The following is a 14,719-nucleotide window of genomic DNA, read 5'->3' on the forward strand; positions in this document are numbered from 1 at the left end:
GTAGGTAGTATGAGTTGGTTCTTGTAAGTAGGTAGACAGGTAGTTTGTTACAGGCCCTGCTAGGGTGGTGGGAACCTAAGAACCTGAATTCGGATTTAAAAGTTTGGGTTTTCTCTGCTAAAGAAAAGCCACTTGAAGGCAAGGTGTCATTGGCAAAGAAGGGCTGAAGAAAAGTGATCTGGAAACAATGTGCAGAGGACAGAGAGAAGGTAGATAATCAGTAAGTAGGTAGGGTACAAAATAATGTGGGTCCACACCTGGGTGATAACAGGGTAGCCATATTGTAGGTCAACTCACAGCCTTTGAGTAACAACCATGCACAGAATCAGCTTGATTTTACGTGGTTGGTTTTTTTCCTGGAGTCTCTTCTGCCCACAGCTGGGCTCTTGGTCAACAGATTTTTTATTTTATAAATGAAACTCTCTGTATATTTTTAAGGCATAGTTCCTCTGTAACTGTCCTCCGTGGAGCCACTGGATCCTATTTTTAAGAATGAGAAGGCAGTAATGTACAAAACCTACCACTAACCACGAGAATCTTTACCAGGGGATGCTCCTGAGAAGCCTTTCATGTTTTTGTTATCTAGACACCTGCCTGTTTATTAGACATTTCGTGAACTGACTTAATAACTATTTCATAGAGTATGAAAATGATATTTTTACTCAAGAGAACCACATCACCAGTTCCAATTCATTATGAAACTGCCTCAGTTGAGGAGAAAAAAAGCAGGTTATTAACAGGTCAGAAATCTGGGCAGCCCAGCCCCCACCTCATTGCTTGAAAAGGCCACCACACCAAACAGGTCCCTGCTTATTGGGCCTCTTCATTGGCATCTTCCTTTCTTGGTTGCAACTGGAGATGAGTCAACAAGATGCAAGCAACACTCCCCATCTCCGCCACACATTTAAGAAAACCATCTGACAGGTTTTCACTCACCCATCCCACAGGTGATTGCCGAAAGGACCTAACAAACATCACACATCTGTTCAGTGCCCCCTGGCACTCTGCATCAGAGATGGTCTCCTTTTTTTTTTCTTCTTTTGAGATAGAGTCTCACTCTGTTGCCCAGGTTGAAGTGCAGTGGTGCAATCTCAGCTCACTGCAACCTCCGCCTCCTGGCATCAAGTGATTCTCCTGCCTCAGCCTCCCAAGAACCTGGGATTACAGGCATGTGCCACCATGCCCAGCTAATTTTTGTAGTTTTAGTAGAGTCGGGGTTTTATCCTGTTGGCCAGGCTGGTCTCGAATTCCTGACCTCAGGTAATCAGCCTGCCTCGGCCTCCCAAAATGCTGGGATTACAGGCGTGAGCCACCCGACCCGGCCGAGATGGTCACTTTTAATCCTCACAACAATCTTGCAAGATTAGTATTTTCATCTTCATTTTACAGAAGAGCAAACTGAGGTTTTAAGAGGTCAAGTAAATTTCCCAAGGCCATGCAGCTAATAAAACAATGGAGACAGAATTCTAACCCAAGTCTATTTGATTTCAGATTGTCTTTTCTGCTATGTGCACAACATGCAGCTTGCATGGCTTAAGTACAAATTGCTCAAGAATGGTGGTTACTGTTCCATAATAGGTACTTAATGAATTATGGCAATGTGCATTCATGGACTAATATACTTGGTGCACCTAGTCTATGACAAGTATTATGTTAGGTGCTAGGAATATAATATAAGCAACAAATAAACCATGGCCTTAGGAGCGTACAGACAAGTAAACAGGAAATTACAGTGAGGGATGGGACAGAATTAAGTACCAATGTGTAGGGGGAGGGGAATAGCAGCAGGGAAGGCTTCCTGGAGGAAGCAGACTAAGGTAATAACTGTAAGATTGAGTAAGATTTGCCCTGACACATTCGATGAAGGGCCATGTGAGCAAAAGAAGAGGAAGATAATCCATCCAAAGGTAAAAAAGAACATATACAGCTATGTAAGGAGGAATAAGAAAGATTCAGGGAGGTGTTATAGAGAGAGACAGATGGTGTTGTTTGGAGGTGACAAGCATGAGGGAAAGGTATGCCCTTGGGCAACGAGGATGGTAGGAGTGGAGGGTAAGTAGTAAAACTTCAAGCCGGAGGGCAGGGTAAGACCACAGTGTAGAGAGCCATGCAGGCCAAGGCGGAATCTGGCCTCAGGAGAGAGCCACTAGAGGCCATGCTAGAGGCCTGGGACATGGTGAAGCAATGCCTCAAGAAAGACTCATTTGATGGTGCTGAGTAGGACAGACAGGGCAGGGCAAGAAGGCGAGGAGGTTGACACAGGTCAGGAGGAGAGCCTTGCCGAGCCACATTGGGAAAAATCAGTAATACTGATCCTGACTTTATTTAAAATCTTGATTTTTTTTCATAATAATGTTTGCATTAATTCGAGTTTTCAAAGATATTACATTAAGATATTATTCAACTTGATTACTGAGTTTGGGGGCGCCCCATGTGGGTGCCTCACTCACCTCACTGTAGTCCAGTTCTGAAGAAAGAGTTGGGCCATGGGTGTCGAGGGGAAGAGGAAATAAGAAATATTGGATGTGTTTTAAAGGAAAAATTGACATGATTTTATGACTGATTGGTCATAGGAGATGAAGAGAGGGAAATCCAAGATGCCACTTAGATTGCTTATGTTTATGTAGTGAAAATGGTGAATCTACAGGACATAAATAAGGAGAGTGGAAGACAATGTTGCCTTTGGTTGAGTTCAGATGGAGTGATGGCAACTTGGTGGAGGGTCCCTAAGGTGAATGCATGGTGGGAGAAGGCAGGAAAGAGTCAAGCTAGATCTAGCAGCAAAAAGGATGGAGTTAGAGCACAACTCAAGGAAAATGGCAGTCAGGACAATAAGGGAAAGAATTGAAAGTGGATCTGTAAAGCTGCTGACAGTTAAGAGGAGAAACAAGGGGGAAAAAGCACAAGGAAGTACTGGTTGAAGACATAGGAGAAAAAACAAGCAAGTGTACAGGATCATGGAAGCCAAGAGCAGAGCTTCAAGCACCAGGGGTGGTGAACAAGAAGCCACTAAGAAAAGGGTGGTCTTGGCCGGACGCGGTGGCTCACGCCTATAATCCCAGCACTTTGGGAGGCCGGGAGGCCAAGGCGGGTGGATCACAAGGTCAGGAGTTCAAGACCAGCCTGGCCAACAAGGTGAAACCCCGGCTGTATTAAAAATACAAAAATTAGCCGGGCGTGGTGGTAGGCACCTGTAATCCCAGTTACTCTGGAGGCTGAGGCAGGAGAATCATTTGAACTCGAGAGGCAGAGGTTGCAGTGAGCCAAGATCATGCCATTGCACTCCAGCCTGGGTGACAGTGCGAGACTCCATCTCAAAAACGAAAAAAGAAAATAAAAGAGTGGTCCCCAGGCAGCCATGGAGGAAGGGGTTCCCCTGGGCATCTTAGGAAAACACACACCTCTTCTCTGCTCGTCACACACAGTGGTGAGCCCTGGAGGAAACAGCATGGCTCTCCCTGTCCTCTTAGAAAGAGGCTGCCAGAGGACATGAGCCCACAGCCTGAATGCTCCACCCATCTAATCCTGGGAATGAAGTGAAGCCCCAGAAGCCTGGAAACTAGTTGGACAATGGACACACCTTGGTCTTGCTCTGCTCTGAGGTGAGCCAGCCCTACAGCTACCACCTGGGCAGACCACCACCACCATTCCTGCAAGGAAGCACTCATTGGTTTGTGACCCTTCCCTAGCACCACTTCCCAGTGCTTCAAAGTCAGGAACTTGGATCTTGCTAGCCCATTCCCTCCTCCACTGCCCATGGTCATCTCCCTGGAACTGTCTATTCACCTGTCCCCTCCAGCCAGCCGCATCTTAAAGCCATTCCTTTTGCTCATAGCTTTCCCTGTCTCCATGCCCCAAAGTCCCCAAAAATTGAAAAAAAAAAAAAACAAAAGGAATAGGAGAATATATTTTTACAACAGCAAATCATGAAAATGAGGAGTCTGTGTCTGTGGAGTGGGTGATCTATTCTTTTGGTCAGCTTCTGTCTTTAGCAGAACAGTCTTCAATGTCCACATGTGATGAGTAACTCCCTAGTTGCTCATCTTCTGTATGTGTTCCTTGGAGCCTAAACTCCATAGAAGCAAATCTGTCTTTTCCTTGCTTGACTTCAGAATCCTGGGATTTAGCCTTAGTACAGGGTCATAAACATGTAAGACACTATACACATTTCTAGATGCTAGTGCTTTCTAAAAATGTTTTAAACCCAGAAGCAAGGCTGAGTCAACACTGGGTGGATGGGCACTATGATTTGTCACCATGGATATAACTTTGTATTATTTTTCTAGGAAAGTCATAGATGCTCATGCACTTTAGCAGAAAGACACAAGACTAGAAATCAAGCAGCCTGAGTTCAAGTCCTGCTCTACATCTAAGGAGCTGTGTAACCTCTGGGCTGTTCCTTAACCTCTCTGAACCTTTGCTTCCTGAGGAGTTCGGCCTCCATGATCTCCAAGTTCCTTGCCAACTCTGTGTCATTTTTGCTGATCCATCCACATTCTTTCTCCTGACCTTACGACTGACAACCTTCATTGGGTAAACAGCCACACCACGGTGGGCGAGCTTGCAGAGCCAAAAGTTATCGGAGTCATAATGTGGGTCTGTGACATACAATGTGCCCTTGAAATGCATGAAAGTTCTTACATTGTTTGTCTTCATTCTCTCCCGAAGCCCTGTTCCAACAGTTTTGTCACCATCTGCCCCACATTTCAGTAGAGAACAGTGAAGCTCAGTAAGAGTCTTGCTACTGAACAGTTATAGGGGCTCTCACCTGGCAGGTGCTCAATTAAAGTGTGTGCAATACCTAGGCCATTTCTCTGCTTAAACCCTTCCTCCTGGTTGCATGTAGTTGCCCTTGTGCGACTCCATGCACTTCTGATAAAGTCTGGACTTCCTCATCCTCAGAAGACGCTTTAGCACTTCCGTACCCTCCCAACCACCCTATCCGTAGGCAATGGTGAGGAACAGTTTTGGCCAGAGGGTATTTGGCCTCAGAAGGACTTGGGCAAGGGCGTGGTTTCTAGGGCACATCTGTTCAGAGGGCACGTTTGTTCTGCTCCCTTGAGAGGTAAAAGGGAAGGAGGCAAACAGAACCACTCCCCAGCTCTCCGGAGTTTGCTGATCAAGCCTGAGGGTGGTGAGGGGGTGCAGCCACCAGAAGAAGCAGGAACAGACAAAATAGGAAACTCTCAAAGGGCAATTTAATTTTAGACTCAAGGCCAGGAAATTCTTTTTAAAACAATAAGAGTAATGGGCTTGGGCCTTGGTGAAAGTGCAGGCCTGACACGCTGCAGGTTTCTGCAGAAAAAATTCTGAAGCACAGAGGGTTGTAGAGAAGGGGATGTCTAATTATGCTCTTAATGCAAAGCTGTGCTTAGCTTCCCTAGGGACCCCCTGGGGAAGCACACAAAGTCGGAGGTAGTGCAGCCAACACCAACACTACAACTCATACCAGCCTGAGACCAGGACAGCCTCCACTCACAGCCAACACTCGCTGAAACAGGCTGAAGGACAGGGAGGGGGTGGAACTTGAGACCACAGTCCTGGGGACCTGCAGTTGACACTCTCTTGCTGAGAGGTCTTAGGTGAGAGACGTTTTGTTTGTCAGCTTCTAGATCTGCAGGTTTCAAGTTGCCCCTCGCTTAGCATGAAGCCTTCGGACGCCCAGTGGTACCATGGGTGACAGCTTTAGGCATCTTGTGGTATGGAGATGGAGGCTGAGGCTGACTCAAAACCTTGTTATGGACACGGTTGGTAGAACTTGCCATGGCCAGAAGACTATCCAGTAATTTCAATTTGCTCAGCAATCTACACAATGGAGTTTGGATTTTTTGTTTTGTTTTGTTTTGTTTTTTCCAGAATCAGGAAAAACTAATTTTTCATATAAAGCATATAAATACATGAGTGAAAATAAATTGTAAGTTCTTACTATCACCAAATATCAAATAAATAAATAAATAGATAAATAAATAAATAAAATAAACGTGTTTGTAAGGAGTTGTTATGGATATGTCCCCCCAAATTTATAAGTTGAAATGTAAAACACTAATGTGATAATATTAATAGGTGGAGGCATTATGAGGTGAGTAAGTTGTCAGGGCAAAGCCCTCAAGGATGGGACTAGGGCCCTTTAAAAGGACTTGAAGGAGTGGGTTTGGCCACTTCCCTCCCTTCCACCACTGAGGACACAGCGTTCATCCCCTCTAGAGAATGCAGCAAGAAGGGTCCATCTTGGAAGCTGAGATGGGACTCTCACCAGACACAGAGCCTGCCAATGCCTTGATCTTGAACATTCCAGCATCCAGAACTGTGAGCAATAAATTTCTATTCTTTTTGAATTACCCAGTCTCAGGTATTTTGCTATAGCAGCACTAATGGACCAAGACAGGAGTGCTGTAACAAAATACCTGAGGAAACTCCAGTAATTCATTTAACCTCTTAGGATCTGAATTACCTGATATTGCAAGATGGTCTTTATATTGTGGTCTCACTCTGAAATTCTCTAGCTTGTGATGATTGAACCTAGTAGCTTAGAGAAGCCCCGCAGTCCAAGATGCTGGAAATATATAGGTTATTTTCTTTTTTCCTTCAATTTCTATGACAACCACTAAGAGTTATGAGCATAAATAATTTCCCTAAACACTATGTTTCAGCAGTCTCATTCCCACTTAGGTTTTAAATTTCTTTTTGTGGATTCCCACTTCTCTAGCCCCAAATAATTTGTCCATTGCTCTCCAGGATTCCCAGAGAGAAGGAAAGGGTGTCTTCACTAGGCCTCATGGTAGCAAGCACAATCACTGCATAAGAAGGGCAGGGACAGCAGAGTGACCCTTCTGTGAACATATCCAATGGCTGGAGTCTGGAGGCCTACGGGCTGGAAGTGAGTGTGCCAACAGCCAGAGCCCTGGGTAGGAAGGGAACTGCATCCCAAGGAGGCCCAATTAAACTGCAATTACTCAAGATAAGAAAAGGAGGTCTGTTTACACAATGGGGTTGTAAACCACCAGCCATGACAAGAGAACTTTGATCTGGTGGCAAGGGAGCTGTTTCTCATGTAGGGCAGTGATGAAACAAGGAGGTTTCCCAATGAGGATGTCTCCATCTTCACCACAGGAGCCCCGTCTTCTTCTGGCAACACCCTTGTATGGACAAGTGGAAATCCTCACCCCTTCCCAGCCCCAGTATCCATCTAACACAATCAAAAAGTCAAGAATAGAAAGAGATGACATAGTGACTAAAAGGAAAAGAGAATTGACAGAGGTCATCTTTGTGGAGGCGCTTGACAAGCATGTTCTCACTGAACCGTCACAGTGACCTTCCATGTACCTTATACCATGCCTATTTTACAGATGAAGACACTGAGGTTCAGAGGAGGTAAGTAATTTGCCCAAGATCAAACAGCTAAAGAGTACCAGACAGGGCCAGTCGCGGTGGCTCACACCTGTAATCCCAGCACTTTGGGAGGCCGAGGTGGGCGGATCACGAGGTCAGGAGATCCAGACCACCCTGGCTAACACGGTGAAATCCCATCTCTACTAAAAATACAAAAAATTAGCTGGGCACAGTGGCGGGCGCCTGTAGTCCCAGCTACTCGGGAGGCTGAGGCAGGAGAATGGCGTGAATCCGGGGGGCAGAGCCTGCTGTGAGCCGAGATTGCGTCGCTGCACTCCAATCTGGGGGACAGAGCGAGACTCCATCTCAAAAAAAAAAAAAAAGAGTACCAGACAGAACTTAATCCAGGTCTCTTTCTGATTCTAAAGCCCAAGTGCTTTCCACTAGAATTTGGCTGGGACTCTTCCACAGCTGCCTGGACCAGGAGTAAAGGCTCTATCTCATGTCTGCTGTCAAGGAGACAGTATAAGGTGGGTTGGCTTCTGCCTCACCAGAGGGCCTGAAGGTGGAAATAGAGTTCTGTGTATCAATCAACCAGTCGATCAATCAATTATGGAAGGAAGAAAGAATATGTACAAAAGAGGACTTGCCCAAAAGTCTCTGTGACAGGAAGCTGCTCTGAGGGCCGTGGTTAATTTGGAGCTCTTTTTCTGCAATGCACTTAGCTAAGCCTCAGGGCACGACTACCCTCTATGCTGGCACCAGCTAGAGATTCAGCTGACCCCCAGGTATCCAAGTCCCACTGGAACCGCACAGGAAGGACGGAGGCCAATGCCCAGAGCTGGCAATGACTGACAGCCTCCCTGGGGTCCCTCCCAAGGTGACATCCAGCATGAACTCAGGCTTATTTCCAGTGCCCTGTTGATTCAGTGCTCATACGTCTGCAATATCCTTGATTTCACAATATTTTATCTGTATAATGAAAGAAATTAAGTGTCTAATAAATGGGATCCAATTTATACAACATTGAAGGCTTTCGTGGCATAAATTCACAAGTCAAAAAACAGGCTTTTGTTGGACAGTTTCTGAACCCCTGTTTTCACCGAAACAACATAGGGACCATGTTTTAAGAGAAACACATTTGATCTAGGGAGAGTGAAAGAGTGGCAAGTTTTTTGTTTTTCTGGGTTTTTTTTGTTTTTGTTTTTTTTTGAAACAGAGTCTCACTCTGTTGCTCAGGCTGGAGTGCAGTGGCATGCTCTCGGCTCACTGCAACCTCCGCCTCCTGGGTTCAAGCGATTCTCCTGTCTCAGCCTCCTGAGTAGCTGGAATTATAGGCGTCTGATACCACACCCGGCTAATTTTTTGTATTTTTAGTAGAGATGGAGTTTTATCATGTTGGCCAGGCTGGTCTCGAACTCCTGACCTCAGGTAATCCACCTGTCTCGGCCTCCTAAAGTGCTGGGATTACAGGCGTGAACCACTGCGGCCAGCCAAGAGTGAGGAGTTTTTAATACAGTTACTTCACCCTCAGATTACCAGGGATGTCCCCTAAGCCCAGAGTCTTATCACAGGAAATTCTGGCACCTGGGGATATGTAGTTAGCCTCTTGGGCATAGGTGCCTTCCCTTAGGTCGAGCACAGTGGGCCACTCCTGCCCGAGCATGTTGTTCTATCCCCCAAAGTCTGTGGCTCTGGGAGGAGGTGAGTGGGCCGTTCCTTTCCTCTGTACAGCCCAAGGTGTTTCCTAAAGCCCGCATGGCCAAAGGGGTCACTAATCCCCCAGGAACTCCTCCGCACATCCTCCTTGCCGGTGAGACAGCCCAGGCTGGGCCATGTTTAGTCAAAACTGAGAGCAGCCCAGCCCGCTCATTCCCGCCACTCTCAGCTGGTCCAGCACAGTGCTGTGAAGGGGAGAATGACGCATGAGAGGACAAAAGTACTGGGCTTGCGAGGGACTTCCAGGCTCACAGCGGGCTTGGGCTTGCAGAGGCTGCATAACAGGAAGGAGCACTTCCTCCCCATGGATGAAAGGGTCCCTGACACACAGCCCATAGAAGTACCTGGAAAGGTCATCCCTCCCACACAATGGCCAGACAACTTCCCAAAGTGTTGCTTCTCTACCTCCCCACTGTGACATCACCTCATTCATTATGGCCTCCTGAAGGGCTGACCTTACACATGAGGAAACCATGAGTCCTGCTTTTGAGAAACTGACGCTGAGGCAGAGAATGTGAATTCTGTGCAAAACCGTGATTACCTGAGGCTGGCATGGATTTTAACCACTGTGGCTCCCGTGATTTCCAAGCATTCTTCCACAGCAAATGACCAGATAACGTTAATGTGACCTCTAATTTACAAGCAAGGACTCCCAGACTTAGTTATCTTTAGGCGCTAGAAAATATTGACATCCTATTTTAGAAGAGATTGTTTCTTGGCCAACTAATGCAGCACGCTAAGTAAGAGCCCCTCGGAGCAGGAACACAGTCTCACTTTCTTTTGTTAGATTTCCCTTTCTAAAGCAATAATTTACTAATAACCAAGACCTGCTTAGAGCAGTCTGTACACACTGTCCCATTCTGCTTTCAAGCTTGATCTGTGGCTACTCTAGACTAGGTTTCTCAACCTCAGCACTATCAGAATTTGGGGATGGATAATTGTTTGTCACAGGAGGCTGTCTTGTGTACTAAAGGATGTTTAGTTACATCCCTGGCTTCTACTCTGATGCCAGGAGCACCTCCTAAATTTTAACAACGAGACACGTCTCCAGGCATTGCCAAATATCCCTTTGGGGGACAAAAGCACCCCCTACTGAAAACCCCACTACTCTTATGGTTTTCTTTTCACTCTGAATTTACCATACATGGGACAGAGTTTCTTTTTTTTTTTTTGGTGTGTCAGACTAACTAAATCAGAGACTAGGGCACCAGGTAGGAGGACTTGGATTATTGGATTAAGCACCACGGGTTGAGCTCTGGACAGGGAGGCTCCAACAGAACTGCGAAGACACTGGTTGCCTGGGGCTCTGACTTTCTTATCTAGGAAAGTTAATGGAGCTGTGCTTACACCTCCAGGGTATCTTAGATTGCAACTGAATGTGAGGTTTGTTTGCTGGTGTCTCTAGTGCCAATGTCCTAAAGTTATATTTTGTAGACAATTTACAGATTCTCTGTTTATTACAGCCCAGTCTAAAGTTAGAGGTTATGGTTTGAGTTGGTTTACTAAACTTGAGTTTATACTAGTAAGTGTTATTTACTTCTTAATTTTTATTAGAGAAAGAGTATGTGAAAAAATTAAAGGGCTTCTTTGCTTGCTCTGGAAGTTTGCCTAAATCGTTTCAGGGACAGAGAAACTGAGGCCCAGAGAGAAGTTAGAAGTGCAAGTGCAAGAACAATAATTCAGCAGCTCTTTTATGCAACCTTCTGCTTTTACCCAAGCAACTTTGAACTTTGTAGTGAAAAGGATCTCACATGTTAATGTTTTTCAGATATGGCTGTCATGGGTGGGAATAAACGGATTATTTGGTTTGAAACCAATGGAAGCCATTCAAAATTTATTTAAAATATCCAGGGTGTTCAATTGCAGGGAGGTGTCTTTAGTTGAAATTATGCACTTAGAGTTATTTGGTTTGGGATTTTTTTATTCTCCTACAATTTTGAGATACCCTGTCTAGGATGACATTATATTATATCTGGAACTTTTATACTTATAATAGGCTTTTTATTTCAGTGTCTAAACTAAGTACATATTTGTGTGACATTTCTTTCTTTCTTTTCTTTCTTTTTCTTTTTCTTTTTTTTTTCTTTTTTTTTTTTTAGATGGAGTCTCGCTCTGTCACCCAGGCTGGAGTGTGCAATGGCACAATTTCAGCTCGCTGCAACCTCCACCTCCTGGGTTCAATTGATTCTCATGCCACAGCCTCCTGAGTAGCTGGGATTACAGGCATGTGCCACCACACCCAGCTAATTTTTTCTGTATTTTTAGTAAAGACGGGGTTTCATCATGTTGGCCTGGCTGGTCTCAAACTCCTGACCTCAAGTGATCTGCCCGCCTCAGCCTTCCAAAGTGCCAGGATTACAGGTGTGAGCCACTGAGCCCAGCCATGGCATTTCATTCTTAGCCAAAATATTAATCTGTTTTAATTTGATTATAATACCTGTAAATAGAATTAACATGGACTGGCTTTTAAATCTTGTTTTTCAAGTCAATGACACATTTTGCTCTGAAATCACAATATCATTATTTATTTTAACAAATTTCTACAATATCATCTTTAAGGAAATTTTAATGTCATTTGTGTTAACTTTAAATGATGACCTCTATGTGAGGAAAAGGAGGAGGAGCCCTTTTCTGGCAACTTCTTCAGCCCTCGATATGATCTTAAACTGCAAGTCCTTTGGCAATCGCTACTAAGCAAACTCGAGTGACTCCTTGCCTGGACTTGTCATGCAGTGGAGTGTTGGGGAGGAGGCAGTTTAAACATATTTCTGATATATATTATCGTCTAAACCTTTTTCTGATTCTAATTTTTTGTAAAAGTAAACGGTGCTTACATGAACACAGAAGCCATTTTAAAAAGAAGAAAAATGTGGTAAAAACAGCTACTGAAGAGAGATGTCTCAATCATCCTTAAAATGTGTCTTTTCCCTTGAACATAGAATAGCTACTGAGAGTTTTTTTTTTTTTTTTTTTAATGCTAAAAAAAGAACTTCAGGCTGGGCGCGGTGGCTCATGCTTGTAATCCCAGCACTTTGGAAGGCCAAGGCGGGCGGATCACGAGGTCAGGAGATCGAGACCACGGTGAAACCCTGTCTCTACTAAAAATATAAAAATTTAGCCGGGCGTGGTGGCGGGCGCCTGTAGTCCCAGCTACTCGGAGAGGCTGAGGCAGGAGAATGGCGTGAACCCAGGAGGCGGAGCTTGCAGTGAGCCGAGATCGCGCCACTGCACTCCAGCCTGGGTGACAGAGAGAGACTCCGTCCAGCCTGGGCAACAGAGCAAGACTCCGTCTAAAAAAAAAAAAAAAAAAAACCTTCAAACAATTCAGGTCTTTTAATATACAACTACAGTGAGAGGTCATAGTTAACTTTAATCAGTGTTAAAAACTATACAGAATCTCTGGCAAGACAGAGTCAAAGACAAGTCAGAAATGCGTACTTGTTTATTGGTGTTAATTCAGATCCATAAATGTACTGGGAAAAGTTAATAATCATAACAACAATATAATAAACTTATTTGCGACTGGGCTCAGTGCCTCACGCCTGTAATCCCAGCACTTTGGGAGGCCGAGGTGGGTGGATCACCCGAGGTCAGGAGTTTGAGACCAGCCTGGCCAACATGGTGAAACTCTGTCTCTACTAAAAATACAAAAAATTAGTTGGGAGTGGTGGTGGGCACCTGTAATCCCAGCCACTCGGGAGGCTGAGGCAGGAGAATCGCTTGAACCCGGGAGGCACAGGTTGCAGTGAGCAGAGATCAAACCACTGCACTCCAGCCTGGGCAACAGAGCAAGACTCCATCTCAAAGAAAGATCACTTGAGGTCATGAGTTCAAGACCAGCCTGGCCAACATGGTGAAACCCCTTCTCTACTAAAAATACAAAAATTAGCCAGGCATGGTGGTGCAGGTCTGTAATCCCAGCTACTTGTGAGGCTAAGGCAGGAGAATTGCTTGAACCCAGAAGATGGAGGTTGGAGTGAGCCAAGATTGTGCCACTGCACTCCAGCCTGAGTGACAGAAAAAAAAAAAAAAGAAAGGAAAAGAAAAAAATAAATGAAATAAACGTATCTGTCTGTATTTCACCATAAGTGAAAAAAAAAAAAATCAACATTTATGATGGCTATCTTTGGATAAAAACGTAACAGAATTTAGAAAGAATAATTAATGACACAGCTGCTGATATTAGTTTCTTTTAATATTGGAACTGATCAATATCACATTATAAGATCCTCACACAATACATTTTTGAGAAATTTGTCAAAGCATTTCTGTTGATCAGCATATAGCTTGGGCAAGGATCTTCTTACCTATGGACAAAAAACTTTATCCAGTCCTATTTTAAAGTTTCTTTGTCCCCTCTTATTCTAGGATTTATGAAATTTTTCCATAAACTTATTGTCATATTCCATTTTCACTTTTAAAGTCTGTGATTAGAAAACTTGCATTATTGACTTTTTATGTCTGAGGCCAAAAGTAAATTCAATTATAATATGTATAGGAATAAGGTACATCAATATGTAAAAAATCTCCATCAAATGAACTGGGCAGTGAAAATCAACTGGCTTTAAATGCTCATCATATTTGAGTCATTTCTCTCAAACTCAAACACACTAAAATTTCTTCAGCAAATCCATCAGTATTTGGTTTTCTTTTATATGCTGATAAAATCATAGATAATCTTACAATTGAGGTCCTCCAAAAGATTCAAAGCTGATTCGAACCTTGGAGTTCAGGTTCCTGGCTTCTCTGTCTACTGACGGTCAGGATACAGGAAGCACAGGGAGGAGTGGAGAAGGTTGTGTGGGCAAAGGGGCAGGGAAGGGGCCACCACTCACCACCACTGCAGGACGAGCCGCTGAGTAAGGGACGGGGCTGCTCCCAGCAGAATCCACAAAGTAGCTCATTCTGCTCTCAGCACCTGTGTGAGAGAAGGCGTTCGCTGAGCCTCTGGATGCTCACAGGTTTGTGGATTAGAATCCACAAGGAAGACACGAACCTTAGAACTAAAAGTCTCCTTAGGAACCAACCAGTTCACTTCTTTGCATGGCAGGGAAAGCAATGGAAATTCAGAAAGATCAGTGACTAACCCCCAGCACCGGTAAGAGCAGACCTCAGACAGAACCAGTTCCCTGGTTGTAAGGTAACATGGATAACAGACCATGTCTACACACTGCAGACAACAAGCAGTAAACCAGTGCACAAGAGGCACATTTTTGTAGGGTTTCTGGGCAGGAACCAGTTCTTGTGTGTCTCCCCCACCCACAACCAGGCCTGGCAGATAAGTAGGCATGCAATACACAGTTGGGGGCATAAATTAACTGATAAAGGAATAAACAGAGAAAGGATCGGAGAAAGGAAGGATGGAAAAAGCTCTCCTGAAGAGGTATGTCACCCAGTACCCCAAGAAACAGATAAACAGAGAGAAACCCTGCAAAAGGGATTGAACATTATTGATCTTGAAAAAAGGAGAAGGGCTATTAAATAACTCTTTTTGAGGGTTATTTTCTACATTGGAAGTCTGAGTGACCAGAATGCTTGAGCAATTTTCTGGCTGAAGGGATTTTCCAGCTAGCTACTGGTCATCATTATATATCGAACATCTCTGTTGACCTAAATACTTTCGAAAGTGCATTACACACTTTCATAAACTTAATACTATGCATTTAAAAAG

General features: G+C 44.5%; 1 protein-coding gene across 2 annotated transcripts in view; it reads right to left on the reverse strand.

Annotated features, from left to right (window-relative positions):
* Nucleotides 1-14,719, reverse strand: part of ETS1 (ETS proto-oncogene 1, transcription factor) — a 138,027-nt gene that overhangs the window by 100,995 nt on the left and 22,313 nt on the right. For both annotated transcript variants that reach the window (XM_063671608.1, XM_054438711.2), the window contains exon 2: nucleotides 13,884-13,966. In XM_063671608.1, coding sequence (XP_063527678.1) covers nucleotides 13,884-13,952 — 69 coding nt within the window. In that variant the 5' untranslated portion in view covers nucleotides 13,953-13,966. The remainder of the gene's footprint in view (nucleotides 1-13,883; nucleotides 13,967-14,719) is intronic.

The sequence above is a fragment of the Pongo pygmaeus genome, chromosome 9 (genome assembly GCF_028885625.2).
Source record: "Pongo pygmaeus isolate AG05252 chromosome 9, NHGRI_mPonPyg2-v2.0_pri, whole genome shotgun sequence".
In the NCBI taxonomy this organism is placed as follows: Eukaryota; Metazoa; Chordata; class Mammalia; order Primates; family Hominidae; genus Pongo; species Pongo pygmaeus.